Consider the following 14,792-nt stretch of genomic DNA (forward strand, 5'->3'; position numbering starts at 1 on the left):
CTAACCTTTGGGGCGATACTTTTCAGACTGCGAAATTTGCAATGTAAATGAAATTCAATTGAGAAATCTCACTCTCCATAGCGAAGTGAGTGGAAGAAAAAACCACACGCGGGAGTGAGGAAAAATATTAAATTATACATTGGGAATTGCTTCCAATGTGTGTGAATTGGGCGTGGAATTCTCAACAAGACTGCGATGATGATATTTTGAACAGCAAAATCACCACTCATGCCACAATGCCGAAAGAAGTCACGGTATTCGCGATGGAGGTTTCACAAATCACTTGGCAATTGTTGCGAGTTTAATAAACTCGCAACTCAATTAATAGACGCTTAGAAGGGGTGAGGTTTTATTCAAAGGAAGACTGCCTTTCTATTGTAATGATTACGCTCTGGAGGTGAGCACATTGTTGAAAGCTCTCATGTTGAGCTTTGGGAGTTTGGCGGGCTGCAAAATTCATTAATGGAGGTGCAGAAAAGCTCTTATAATAGCCTCATGTGGTATGCACAAAGAATTTATTACCATGGAGATCGGAAGCTCTTGTCGTTAGTCACATCTATACTTAAATGTGTAAGCTTTCACAGCTATTCTAGGCAAATCCTCATTTAATCAGGTTATTGGCAAACTTTTCGAGGAGCTTTCCGCATAACTATATAAGCAAACTTTCGCCCTATGAATTCAATTTTCACAATTTCGTTGTCAATTAAATTCCCCAATATTGCTCGGGATTACATGCTATCTTCTATCAGAGAAATCAAGTATAGCGACAGTGGAAAATTGCTTTGTAAATTTTTTATTATTGAAAAAGTTGCCCATGTAATGCAATTTGCCGTGTGCATTCAATGAGGAAAAGTTGTTGTTTTCACCCCTCAATTTTTGCTCTGATGTCTCCATAGCTCGGGAGAATGCAATCAATACAATCTCTGCTGCATATTTGTTCTCACAGAAAACACATTTAGACATTGTATACACACACATATGACATAGGCGCACATGGAACATCCGTCCGCTTTCTGCTGTTGATACATAATAAATTGCCACGAGGGGTTTGAGAGGCAACTTGACTGAAAATTCACTTTGCTGCAATTGCATGTTTGGCCTGGCTTCTCCAGCCCCACAATGGATGTATTTTTATAAAAATATACAGCGGATGCCTGATGGAAATTGATCTCGTGATAAACAACCATTACAGCGACTAATGCACGTCAAAGTTGATAAAACTCAATAACTGACGCCACACCACCCCTTATCCTTTATTTCAGTCACCCTTCGCCTCTCGCCGGGTAGAAATATTTGATGTTGATTGTATTGAAAATGTAAACGCGAGCTTTCAGGTGGGTTTCGCGCCCACTCCATGTGTGCACAATGTGCAGTTTAGAGTGCGAGTTCATGTCTCAAGACAATATTTACCATTGTCTGAAGACAACTCCCCGCAGCTTCAAGTCATAACCTGCAAATATCTCTCATGCTTTAATTGTTAGTATCTATTCTATGCAGAGTTACTCATCGGAATTCAGAATTGCAAGCAACATTTAAGTCAACAACAAAATATTTTCACAACAAGAATCTCGTGCTTGGCGTTAAACACGGTAAACCATCAAAATGTGGCGGCACGAAAAAGGCGTGAAGTGGAGGAATGGCATTTGGAAGTATTGCAAGTGAAACTTTTGATCTAATGCTGTCCGGAAATTGAGTGCAAAAGTGAATTTGCATTTCAACCTACCGTGGCATTGATTCAATATGAACACTTTTGGCACTGGCAAACACGAAAATTTTATTCAGTTCTGCTTAGATTTACACTCCCAAAAAGCATGATTGATGAGGGTTGAAAGAAATAGGATGAAAACTTTTGAGAAAATGTTTTACAAACACCCAATTTCAAGCCTAATTTCGTTACTGTTTGTTGTAACATTTATTAAGAAACAACAAGTTCACACATGTATATTGATATGGCCATACAATTGAAATTGTTCCAAGTTCCTTCACGTTCCATATACACACAATTCCTATTCGAGTCATTCGTATTTGACATGTCGTTATGCCATTTCGTATATGAAAACAATTCTCCAGTTGCAATCCATCGAAATTCTCCATTTTCCTGATAGTTATATCCACCAATCCAAGGTAAAGTTACTCGATTCTCCTTGAGTAGAGTTAGAACAGCGCTATTTTCCTCTTCAGATCGAATTGTTACTAAAGTCATATTCAATTTCTTACACTCCTCAACAGCCTCCAACCATGACACCTACATCAAAATTGCAATGTGAATTATTACATTCACTTAATCTAGAGATAACACACCTTATTATGTCCAATGTACAAATATTTTCCATCTCTGTAGTGTAGATCGAAACTTAAAGTCCAAGTTTGCGTAAAGACACAAAATAAAGTAAACGTAAGACACAATATGCGACCAGCCATGATTGAATTTGAGAAATCACTGGACTGGATAAATATCTTGCTCATAATTTTTGCGCGAGCGAATGCTTGATTATCATAGTTCTTATAATTAAATAAAAGTCTCATTTACATGCATTTTTCTTTATAAACGCTTCGGAAAAAAAAACAATGATAAGCATGAACAGGATACACAGTTTTGCTACACATACAGACCATGCAGACGATGTGACTTCAATGTGCTTTATCATTAAGTGTGGATAGCAGTGTAATTCAGTATGATTCATTATGAAATGATGAAATACAGAAAGAAATTTGGGAATCAGAATCACTTTCCAATATTAACCTCGATTAAAAATAACTCTTTTTGACTATTTTCAAGCATTTTTGTTCTCAAAAGGAAAAATTACGAAGAAATTCGTATAACTTGAGAAAAGAAGTGGGTTGCAGTAAGAAAATTCGAAGTTTACTTCTAAAAGAAATCTTTTCACAGTTTCTATGGGTAATTTTGAGAAATATGGTGGTAGAATTAAGAATATTCGTGGTTAAATTAAGAAGTTTTACTCACTCTGAAGTTACACTCATTTCTTTTGATTTAACCCAAAATTTCTCTCTGTGTATTATGTGAGATTAATTTGAAAATATTTCCTTCGTTTCTCGTATATGTGCAAGTCTTCATCGTTCTTGTAATTGTAGAAAACTTTACTATAGAGAGAAATTTCAACTGGGCAGAGTAACGAAATGCTTAAAAGTGTGAAAGTTTTGAGGTCTATTGTTGCAGAAACACTCTTTGTAACTGAATTTCAGTGCATTTTTCAAACTCTCATATTATTCAATTTATAGTACTCTGTGGCTGAATTCTTTAGAAACATTTTTATTCGAAAAGAGATAACAAGGAATTTACTCAATAAATTCATTCCATTTTTATACTCAGTAAATTACACAGCCGCTAAAATACCATGAATTCTTCCAATAGAGTTCGCACAAATTTAGCAAATGATTTAAATTGAAACTATAGGTGTATTTCATGTTACACCTTGGAAAGCAATTTTCTCTCTGGTGGAAACTCCCAAGGGATGAGACTTGGGGATGAAGGGAAAATCCATGGGCTTTTGTGTCTATTGTGAGGAGAGAAAAAAGAGTGAGAGAATGGGAAAATGAGGCAAAAGGTAAAATGGGAAACATTTTGTACACAAAATCGTCATTTGGCAATTCAGGAGACGACAAAAACACAACTTTGTGTTCTTGTTGGGGGTATTTTATTCATTGGTCGACTCACTCTATTTCACCTCTGACATCATTCACCCACTCCACCATCAGCACTTTTCCTCCCTTGTCATTTTGCGTCTCTGGGCTGTGGAATTTTCTGTGAAATTAAATTCTCACCACACTTCTTCGATTCTGTGCAATTTAATTTATTTACATTTGCGAGAGTGTTTGACTTTTTAAAAATCTAGGCGTTGTGCCATAAATTTGTTTTCCTTCGCCCCAAATATAATTTTCTCGTTATTAATTAATTGGTGAGCCATTCACAGAGTCATAATTGCCACTTCCTCACTCGGGAAATTCAACATCCCTCACTTGGATGCACCCCATTTGGCACATCCTTCACTCCGTGTGTTGGATGCGCTGAGGAAGTTCGCGTGCTGCACATTATGATGCTTTTAGCGTGGAGGTGGGCAAAGAAATGCGATCCCAGGGATACAAGTATACATCGTCATATCTCAACATACTCTGTATTGATTTCAATATAAGTTATTAAACTCTGCAACAATGCCGGTTTCAATCATAAACCACTTGGAGGGCAATTAGACAAAGTGCTTTACATGCAATTTCATGTTTCCGATATCAAATTCATTTCCTGCAAGAATTTCAATTAATCCCATTCGCAGACAGGACTTGTATAATGAATATTCTAAATTTTTAATGACAAAACATAATATGTATGTCACAATTAGCCTGTGGAATTATTGATTCGGTGCAATTTTAGTGATCAGTTCGTGTTCTGGTTCGTGTAGTGAATGTGAGCTATAGGGATAATTTTAAAACGCGCTTTAACTTTTCTGTTAATTCTCTTTCAGTACACTGCGTGAGAGAATACGGTTCATTAGAGTTTTCCGCGTTATGAGAGCTTTTGTACCATTAACGAGAATCAACCCTTTTTCACAATTTTCAATCAACATATTCCAAAATAGCTCAATGTCCAATAAATTTTCCCATGGACGATTCATTTAAAAGTCTCTCTTATTCACCGCAGTCCATTATCATGGTCCATTTTAATTCCGCTAATACCATTTTGGTGCCATATTGATAGCCGTAAATTTGTTCAATGGTGAATAAACATGGTTGCTGGCCAAATTGAAAAGCTCTGTAAGTTTTTTTTTGGTATATTTAGCGCAAAAACAAGTTAATTAAATTGGAAAATTTCCTCTCAACTAATTCAAAAGCTTCTGGGCGCACTACACAAATAATGATGAGGTTTGCCATCCCTTTTGCATAGTGTTTTGTTTGATGGGTGGGAAAAAATGCCTTCCGAGGTAGAACAATCCCTTTGAAAGCTTTCATGGCTTTCATGGTCATAATTCATGAAATCTATAAAGCACTTCCTGTTCCACATAAAATGAAAGAGGCGGAAAAGCAATACTGGGGCTGGATGGGTGAAACCAATGCAATAATCAATTCTTCGATAAACACTGAAAACGTTCACCCTCATTTAATGCCAGGGGTGGCTGTATTACTGCTCCCTCTGGCACTCACGTGCGGAGCGAAAAGGGGTGAATGAAGAAAGGCTCCACACAAGGGCTCCAAACAACCAATACTTGTGTATGTGTGTGTGGTAATTCCATTAAAAGGAGCAAACCTTCTCCACTTACCGCCCGTGGCCCTTTTTTCCACCCTCAGCACACAATCTCGGCATTACTTTCAGACATTTTCCAGTGGAAAAGTTGAGAACCATGACAGGGTGGCTCTGGCTGCAGAAAATGACCCACTCAAGTTGTTAGTAAATAAAATTACAAAATGCACCATTTGGGAAAAACATTAGCAGATTTGTCCAGACTTTTTCGCTAAAAATGCCACACAAAGAGACTCTGTGCTCGGCTTTCAGTTGGCCACTCTGTCTCCCAACCGAGATGGCAAACCATCAAAACAACCATCAAACAAGGCAACGTTATCTCCACGGCCAGAGGTTGACCGAGACTCTCAGGGAATTTTATATGCGAGGTCAGAAGAATTTCAACGTTCCGAGCGTCGCGGGTTTGGATTCTCTTAGGACAGAAAATCAGAGAGAGTATTTGAATTCAAATTAGCTGAGGTCTTTCAAAACTTAAAAGAAATCACTGAAATGCAATGAGTCATTATGCTAATTCAAGAAATTCAACATGTTTGAGAAGAAAAGAAGTGGAATACGAGGCCATGAGTCGCGCATCTGTCCAAATGGGATTTTAACAGGGGATTCTAAAGTCTTAAACATTGTGAAATGGTCTCCTATAAAGCGTTTAATTCATGGCGACGCCAGTGGCTTATGAAAAATGCTAATGCGGCCATCTCGCCATGTGACCGTGTGGTGTCATATTTGAGCTTTTTGGCATGGGTGACAATATTCACAGCCAGACACTTGAGCTCCTGCATGGCTGCAAAATGCATGCCACTGGCAAAATGGCACTGCAGTCAATCTTCATTCTTACGTTATATTCCCCCGGGAGTTCCGCCGAGAGAACACACATGCTGGAGCGCGGAAGAGATTATGTGTGGAAGAGGAAACAGAAAAAAGCTCTTTCCCTGGCCGTGCCTGCTTCCCGAAGAACTCTTGGTGGACTTCTCACGAGCATATTGCGAGATGCTTTTAAAGCTTTACATTATAGCTCTACTTGTTCTCGTGCTTTTGAGAACACAGAAGAAGTGTGTGAAACTAGAGTGGAAAGCTCCTTGTTTAAAGCTCTACAAAATGACAAATAGATCAAAGTTACATGCAGAATTATTAGAATGAAAAGAAACACTCTCTTCTGCGGTTGCACGGGTGAGAAAATGGTGAGAATAAGTATTTAATATTCATTGTATTTTGTATGCATTGCAGAAGTTAAGAAAGTTGAAAAATTGAAAGAGTGTCGCACAAACGCAATGCTTTCTAATACTCTTTCATAAATCAGTAGCAAAAGACGAGATATTAAAGCTGAATTAGCGATTCCTAGTCAGTTTAAAATGATCTGAGTGTTAATACAACAAGTTCTTACCGCAGAACTATATCCAGTTTCTGTAACATGATTTCCCACACCACAGTGGCAATCCTTGTTCTCCAACTGAAACGCAATATGAGCTTTTACTGCAACTCTCCAGTGTGACAGAAAGAAGTGCGGTGTGCGGGAAAAGCCAGTGGGTGGGAAAATGTGTGTGTGTGCGGGAAAATATGGAAGAAAGTATGGAATGAAGTTGGAAGATATATTGCTACAACCATGCAAACACATAAGAATTTCCCCATTTATATGACTTTGTTGAGGATTAAATTTGATATTTTGCAGCCGGTAACTACATTGTGGACTTCCCTCTTGGCTTCTAAGGGGGAGAATTTTTCCTGGTATACAAGCCAACCTCGCAACTGAATTATTATCCAGAGTGCAAAATAGCCGACCTTTTAGCGTTAAGAGAGACTGTGCGAGGAGAGTCGGAAGGAATGCTCCAGGAGGCGAGTATCATGGCTTGTAAATTATGAGAGAACAACATACTCATAAAAAATCTACACAAAAGTGTATTTTGAAGACATAGAGATTCACAAATGGGCGAGATGGTGTGGCACAAAATTGTGGATTCAGCAGTGTATAATGGAACAATATGGCTCAGTGGATACGTATAAATGTTTTATGAGCTATTTCTCACTTAAAACTTTAAATACTCTCGCTGGCGCTGATATATCACAAGGAGAGGCGCCGTGTACACTTTCGCGGGGCGTGAATCACACTTCTTTCTCACCATATCCAATACTTTTCCAATATTCAATTTTATTCACTGCACTGCCGCGCGGCTTTATTCCGTGCAACTTTGTACACCCCATTGTGTGATTGTTTTGTGGCGAAACGAGCAGAAAGCTCTTATTATTTTCCAGGTAATTTAGAGCTCTTCTCGCCAAAGTGAGTCTCACGTGCGAAATTTCTGATTTATTAACACGATAGCACTTACACTGCATTTTTCGGCGGCATTGTTTGCTTCTCGACGCGAGATTAATTCGAGCTCGCGCAGAACTCAGTTTGGATACATATGTAGATATTAATTTTTCGGCACGTCTGACCCATGCAGAAAAGCACGAGAGAAGCAGAATTTGCCATATTATAACTTCATGACTCAAAATTTATCGAAATAGAATTCGTGGTAAATGGAAGAGTATACAGAAAATTTTCTGAGCACTTGGGATTTTTCCACTCCATCTGCGCAAATACCACGAAAGTGAACTTTTTCACTCGAGTGCCAATTCATTTTCCGTGTGCGATTCCATATTGCAATAATATTGTGCCATAAAATATGGCAATTTATACGAAACATTTTAGTTCTATTTATTATACATTGAGTGGTGGTGAAGCCATAAAAGGGTTCATCTGCACAATTTTATCCCTCACATAAAGAAGCTTTTGCACCAATATTTACACCATAATTGAATTCTTCTGCAGTCATTCCGCGCAATATGAGCATTCAAAGCTCACTCTATCGCTGGTCATTCGCGACGAAGGACTTCTGAATAACGATCCATTGACAGTGATTTCACTCAATGACAAACCCTCCGTATGTGAATATTCCCTCCCTTTGAATGGCATGTGCGGAAAGTGATTTAATTTCGGAACATTGTTGGGCGAAAATTATAATGTTTGAGAATTGATGTCGGGTGTGAGAATGGAAATACAATTGATTGAGGTGTTGAGAGACATGAAATTCTCACATTGTGAATTTCAAAAGCACCCAAATCAATTGTGAATAGGGAGCAATTTATGCAAATTTAGGAGTGCGCGCTCTTTATGATTTGTTGTGACGAACAAGCGACAATGGATGTGGACCATGCTATGGGTATGAAATTACCGCCTCAACCTAGAAATTGTCATGATATTTTCTATCTGCCATTCCGCACATGAATTTCCCACATTAAATATTTCATTGGAAATGCTCGTCACATCGTTTGGCGTGAGTTTTGATGACCAAAATGTCATTCTCAACTGCATATTATCCTGGAGATATGCCTCCAGATATTTCAAATCGAATATTGCATTGGGTTAATTATAATAGTGTCCTTTTGCGCTGACAAGAGCCATTTATCACTAATTATATCCTGTCGAATCGCTACACATCGAGTTCAGAATGGATTTTAGCAAATTCACACGACACTCTAAATAGCCCGAAGTCTCTCATTGTTCACTGGAAATTTGTTGGCATATGAAAAGAGTTTCATTGTCACAATCTGAAGTTTTCCACAAGCCATCGTTCGACCTTATGTAGGCACAGTATTTCAGAGAGTTTGCAACAGGTTCTCCACTAATCCAATTCACGTATGTTAAGGGTTCTCTATCGCCATCCCATCGCCAAATTCCGTCCACCTCAAAGCCAAATCCGCCAATTGCAAAGTCTTCGCTGTGATTCTTAAGAATATTTTGAATGGCTGCATTTTCGTCTTTGGATTTTATAGCCAAGATGTTATATCCGAAGTCCTTGCACTTGCTTTTGGCATCAAACCAATCGAGCTAAACGAAGAAATACAGCCAAAGTATGAATTAAGTACATTAAAGTATAATTCCCTTTTTACTCACTTTCATCTTACTGATAAAGATGGTCTTATTTTGTAGTGAATAAACATCAAATTGCGGTGAAAAATTCCCAGAAGAACTGGAAAAGCCAAAGCATTGTCCAATAAAAACCACAAGAACACACAAACAGAGTGACATCATCTTTTTGCTGGTTGCTAAACAACTGACAAGACAGAAACTTTGCTGACCTTTTGGACCGGCAATGGGATTAAATATTCTCACAGATATCACAATCTCAACTCATTCGGACGCGAGTAAAAAATTTGTTACGAAAAACCATTGAGCAATTTGAGCTGTACGTCGGAAAATGAATCTGAATAAACACAGATTAAAGCTTGGGAGTGGTTAAGCTTTAGCTGGAATTGAAAGAAACATGGCATTTTAGAAAAAAATTCAGCTAAAAAGTGATTTTATGGATGGGAAATTTTATGAAATTCCCCGCAATTCCATGGATTTGACGGAAGCTCGGGAAATGCAATATAAAATCATAAACATTCGCTCACGGACGGCTCTTTGAATTGGCAGAGAGGCGCATTGAGAGCACATGTAAAATCCTATGAGCACTTCAAATATTGATTCAATATGCAGAATTGCATTTCAGTGTGATGGCTTGAGGATGTATGGCGAAAGAGTGACGTCGTGATTAAAATACGATTACCATTGAGTGGCAAACTGGAGGGGAAAACCTTGCTGAGTATGTGAAGAAAGAGCACGTATCCAATCGACGTGACTTTTCCCGGGATTTCTTTGCCTTGGAGTGCTTAGAGGCACAAAAAAGCTTCACTTTTCTGCAACTTGCATTTAATTTTGCCACCACTGCAAAAACATGTAGATTTATGTGGAAACATTTCACGAAATTGATTTCACCATATCAATTCACAATGAAAATGTTTCATATTCACATCCATATGACGAAAGTGTTCTGCAGAAAGCCCAGCGAATTCGGGAGACAGAAGCTAAAGAGTATGAAGAGAAAATTGAAGCCACACATGTGGTGGAAAATTTCAATTCGCAGCATTCCAATGAGGATCGCAATTTTCATAATAAAACATCCCTCCTCCGTTCGTTATTCAATTTAGAAATTCCTCTTTCTTGCGTTTATTTATTCCTCTGCCATCACTTGAGCATTTGCATACAATTTTTGGTCTAAGGGACGGACTTTTTCACTCAACACAAACGCCTCCAACGAGCTTTAGAGTGAAATTCTGAAGAGATGCCTATGAAGAATTTTTTTTGTCTCTCATCATGAGTTGAATTGATGCAAAATTTAAGGAATGTCAAGAGAGATTCAGGAGAATACTCCATTTATGGTACTTTTTTGGGTTAAAGTCAATCATATCATGTGAGATGGAAATGGAATATTTACCATTTCGCAATTATGCAGATTTTCTAGTCCTGGCACTGGGTGAAAATATTCATCGAATGCGACAAATTAATGCAATTAAGTGCATCAAACAATTTTCATTTTCAAGCACGATGAATTTCCTGGCACAGTAAATTCCATTTGTGCAATATTAACAGCATGTGTGTTGGAAAATTGCCGTGGGGCGTCACCGTGAGGCATTTGTGCCTAGCAGCACGGCGTGTTTGTTCAGCTGCGAGACTCGTGCTCCAGAAGGATTTCTTGATTTGCAGCTCCGCCGGAATTGTTGAATTTCTGATTAAAGCAAATTGATACTGAGGGCCGTATAAAGTCACTTGCCTGCCATCTCTCACCCAGTCCTGATTTCATGGTGAGAGAAGCCAAGTGGGAAGCCATAACAATATTTATTTACAAGAGAAATTCAGCGTAATTACCTGCCTTTGTCGCGGCTCAACATCGATTGAATTACATACGGTGAAAGCCCTCAGAGTGCGACACAATCTCAAATGCGGGAAGCACGTTATTTATTCAATTAAGCTCATTTAGACATTTGTAAGGGTTTGTGTGCCGTAATGTGTGTGATTGAATTATAATTGTCTTCAAATATTATTGAAAGCCATTTCCACAGCACCTCGATTGGAAACTTTAACGATTTTATCAGGTGGAAGGCACAATTGGAGGAACAGCACGTGACATCACCACCCCAACAGTTTCTCAGCCACTCACACACGATATTTTAAGTGGAATTGCCGTCTGTTACGGCGAAATGGGTGCTTTTGAGCTACAATTGAATGTGACGAGTGAATTATAGAGGTGAAAAGGAAGCGGGAGGGAAAAGTCTGCTTGTTGTCCTAAAATTATTACTGCTTATCGTATAATTGAATTTATATCAAATTCATAGAATTTTTACGATTCATCTCTAATATATTCTTGAAGACATTATCAAATTTCCAGCCATTGACAGAGAGTAAATCTGCGAATCGACTGAACCAACATTTTTTTTCTATTTACAACACTTAAGTCGTTAAGCCATTTCGCAGTGATGCAATTAAAATCACAGATAATTGCCGTGTTATGTTTGTGGGCATTTACATCGGAAAGTTGCATGCTATTATTTCATATCGTCAGCCCAGAAAATATCATTAAAATATGTCACTTCTAATTGACTTTTCTAAAGAGCTCTCGTTCCTCTGAATTTCCCAGTATATCAATGCACACGCCCTCATTGAAAACCCACTTCAAAGCTGAGAAAGTGAGTCAGTTGAGCTCAATTGCAGGCTAATTGCTTTATAAGTGACCCCTGAAAAGTCCTCTCGCAATATCTCCGCTCATTCACCCCATTTTGCCTCTCGACCCGAGAAATGAATGGTTTTTCACACAATTCCTTCAGAGACAATTAGAATGAACACTTTTTTGCTGAACATGATTTTTCTCTACATATAGCGAGAGCAAAAACGCGGCTGGAGAATGTCCCATAACATTTCATATCACATGAATTGCATTCATTATTTCGCCTTTGTCCCGATGCGCGCACTAAACCAGAGCGTGACAATTCCCAGAGTCGATTGCACGTGTGAAAAGCTGTTGAAAACTCTTATGAGGCACGTTGTGAAAATTCTCAGACAAGTGAGGGTGGAAAGAAACGTGGAGAGAAGGGTTGAACAATATCACACAGACGTTGTCTTTTAAAACCATAAAGCTATTTACTTTTCCCACCCTCGTTGGTAATGCACAGACTTTTCTCTCGGTTTTCCAGAGGAAATTCTGTTTGTGTGTATGCACAAGTAGAGTAGGTGGGAGAACCTGTTCAAGAAATGCTGTGTAGCGTGAAGAATATTCTCTCCTGAAACAGACGCCAAGATGGCCATTTAAATGTTTTGCAGGAAACTCACTTGACGACAGGAGATGATCCAAGATGATTATAGTGTCCTTTGACTCAATTTGATGGATATGAAATTAAGCAAAACCGCATCCAATTAAATCTCGATTTTCGCAAGAACTTTCAAAGTCTTCTTATCACTTTCTGCCAAATATGCACCAGCAGAAAAACTAAGTCTCTTTCATTATCGTCTCAAGTACTAATTTTCCACTCGAGACTTTTCGCTGCAACCCTCAAATTAGCTGCTGCTGACGTCGGATCTCTCTGAACAAATCACTCCTATTCCCAAGATAAGGAGCTTCTTCAAGTGAACTCCTCAGAAACTTGTTATCATTTTACACGAGCTCGACGGCTCACAACTTCATGCAATAGTGTTTGCGAAAGTCCCCATCACTCATCGTCTCATGTAGCTTGCAAGTGTCCTATGCAGAAAGTTTCGCTCCCGTCCGAGGGCAGCTTCTGCGATTCTCAAGATTAATTATTGATGGACCGCATGGGAAAGACGTCAGCTTTTGCTGTTTATTTTATGTCTTTCAACGGCCCATTTGAAGGTACAGTTTCCAGTGACATAGGAAGGTGTGCTTTATGGTATTTTGTGTGATGTGTGTATCACTTTAATATCTCAATCCATGTCAATTTCCAGTCGCTTTGTGGCACAAACAAGAGCAAAAGACAGAACCGAGGACTGAAGTGATGGGACAGTTATTGACACAAAGAGGAGGACAAGGACACTCGAATAATTTTTCACCAGCAGAATCGCCAAGTAAACAGAGGCCGTCATGTTGTTTTTCCCTCTGTCTCTTTATTTCGATAAGAAATTCCATCAGATTTTTTTTTATTTCACGTTTTTTCCTCTCTTTTAGAATATATACTCAATAAATATTTATATACATATAACGACAGTTAAGATTCTTCATTTTATACTGTGAATTTTTATGATCTTAGACTTTTATGCTACTTGTTATTCCCATAATTTTATAACATTATTTCATCATCGATAAAAACAAAAAAAACAATTCCTCAGTTTATGTATTTTCAATACATATTTTGGTGACACCATTGTTCTAATAAAGAGTCAATAAAGTTAATGTATAACCGAAAAAATTATTTTATCAATTTGTCTTGCAATTACTCACAAGTAGTCCCTCAATTTTTTTCACCTATAAATGTAAATCTCTTTTATCCACTTACATTGTATATGCAAATATAAAAATTATTCTTATCAACATTTATGTACACATTAAAGAACGCAAGAAATGGGGAACCGATGAGAAAATGTTGAGCACATATTTTCCTGGAAATTCCTCACCCACATTTGGGGCGCGGAATGAAATTGGGTGTGGGTGGAAAAAGACAAAACACATTGAGTTATACTTAGGGAGACCACCTTTACCCTCAACGCTGAAGGAGGAAAAAGTTGTTCCTTCTGTAGAGGGAGCGAGGCTGAGAAAAGTGGCTCCAATCTTCATCTTCACACAACACACCTTTATCAAAATGCGTCATCCAATGCTCAGTTTATTTTTTCTCCTTCTCTCTTTTTTTAAGTAGCACAGCACATAATTTTTTCTCTTTTTTCTCTTAGACATTTATATAATAATACAATTTACGAAAGAAGCACTCATTCAAGTGACACACAGAAGAATATTTTGTTTTTTTTTTGTAAAGTTCTCTCTGCTCTGAAGTCGAGGATCTTCGGTTTGCGCTCTGTTTAGAGGTTCGGTCAAAAGGTGTGCCACTCTGAGGAGCACTCTTGTCCAGAAGCTAGAAGAGCTGATTTTCATCCGATGGAATTTTGGAAATTAGAGCACAAGAAGCCTTAAACACCCCAGTGGCACACCCCTTGAGGCCTTCCGTTTTGTTGAAATGAACAGGACAAATAATGACTATGCTGAGTCTGTGGTTATGTCCATGGAACTTACCTAAGTGCAGTTGGTACAGGTGGAGCGTGGAGGGAGGCTGGATGAGGGCGGGGAGGACAATGGCATGGCCACAGTCGAGGAATTATCACAAACACGGGAGACATCCTCACAAACACTACCTAAAGTAGAGACCTCGTCTCGTTGGCACCCCCACATCCGCCTCGCCACCCACCACATTATGTACAAAACTACCCCTAAGCACTTGGTGGGTCGCGTGGGCTCGCGGTGGGTGGCACTGTGGGGCTGCAGGGCGGTGAGGAGCCCTTGCAGGGGGCGCCGCTGCCGGAGCGCCAGCAGAAGTGACAGCAGGAGCACCAAGAGCGATCGCTGAGCCGTCTGGGCTCGGCTGAGGGCACTGGCCGGAGTATCCAAGCACTGCAGGCGGAAAATCATAGAGCAAATCAGTCTCTCAGTGCAGATAAAACACATGACTCCGTATGCAAATTGGCAAAGTA

The 14,792-nt window shown here is 38.9% G+C and overlaps 3 protein-coding genes across 9 annotated transcripts in view; all 3 read right to left on the reverse strand.

Annotated features, from left to right (window-relative positions):
- Positions 1–1,915: 1,915 nt before the first annotated feature.
- Positions 1,916–6,660, reverse strand: LOC132259154 (mannose-binding protein C-like). The gene is made up of 3 exons (XM_059756705.1): positions 6,630–6,660; positions 2,302–2,353; positions 1,916–2,245 (listed from the first exon to the last, which is right to left on the reverse strand). Exons 1-3 carry the CDS (start codon positions 6,656–6,658, stop codon positions 1,916–1,918), a joined length of 411 nt encoding a protein of 136 aa, XP_059612688.1. The 5' UTR covers positions 6,659–6,660.
- Positions 6,661–8,780: 2,120 nt separating this feature from the next.
- Positions 8,781–9,185, reverse strand: LOC132259156 (C-type mannose receptor 2-like). The gene is made up of 2 exons (XM_059756708.1): positions 9,180–9,185; positions 8,781–9,113 (listed from the first exon to the last, which is right to left on the reverse strand). The coding sequence occupies exons 1-2, from the start codon at positions 9,183–9,185 to the stop codon at positions 8,781–8,783; spliced, it is 339 nt and encodes a 112-aa protein (XP_059612691.1).
- A 4,026-nt stretch (positions 9,186–13,211) lies between these two features.
- Positions 13,212–14,792, reverse strand: part of LOC132260224 (acid sphingomyelinase-like phosphodiesterase 3b) — a 43,878-nt gene continuing 42,297 nt past the window's right edge. For 6 of the 7 annotated variants that reach the window (XM_059758212.1, XM_059758215.1, XM_059758213.1 and 3 more), the window contains exon 11: positions 13,212–14,712. In XM_059758212.1, the coding sequence (XP_059614195.1) occupies positions 14,338–14,712 (375 nt within the window). In that variant the 3' untranslated portion in view covers positions 13,212–14,337. The remainder of the gene's footprint in view (positions 14,713–14,792) is intronic. The other variant, XM_059758218.1, reaches the window with a different exon arrangement.

This window comes from Phlebotomus argentipes, unplaced genomic scaffold, assembly GCF_947086385.1.
Source record: "Phlebotomus argentipes unplaced genomic scaffold, Phlebotomus argentipes genome assembly scaffold_18, whole genome shotgun sequence".
Taxonomy (NCBI): Eukaryota; Metazoa; Arthropoda; class Insecta; order Diptera; family Psychodidae; genus Phlebotomus; species Phlebotomus argentipes.

Excerpts from the sequence above, each read along its gene's own strand:
- LOC132259154 (XM_059756705.1), bottom strand. The coding sequence starts at position 6,658 with ATGTTACAGAAACTGGATATAGTTCTGCG. Across the intron at positions 2,354-6,629 it reads AAACTGGATATAGTTCTGCG|TTTCGATCTACACTACAGAG; the intron begins GTAAGAACTTGT and ends TTGGACTTTAAG. Across the intron at positions 2,246-2,301 it reads TGTACATTGGACATAATAAG|GTGTCATGGTTGGAGGCTGT; the intron begins GTGTGTTATCTC and ends ATTTTGATGTAG.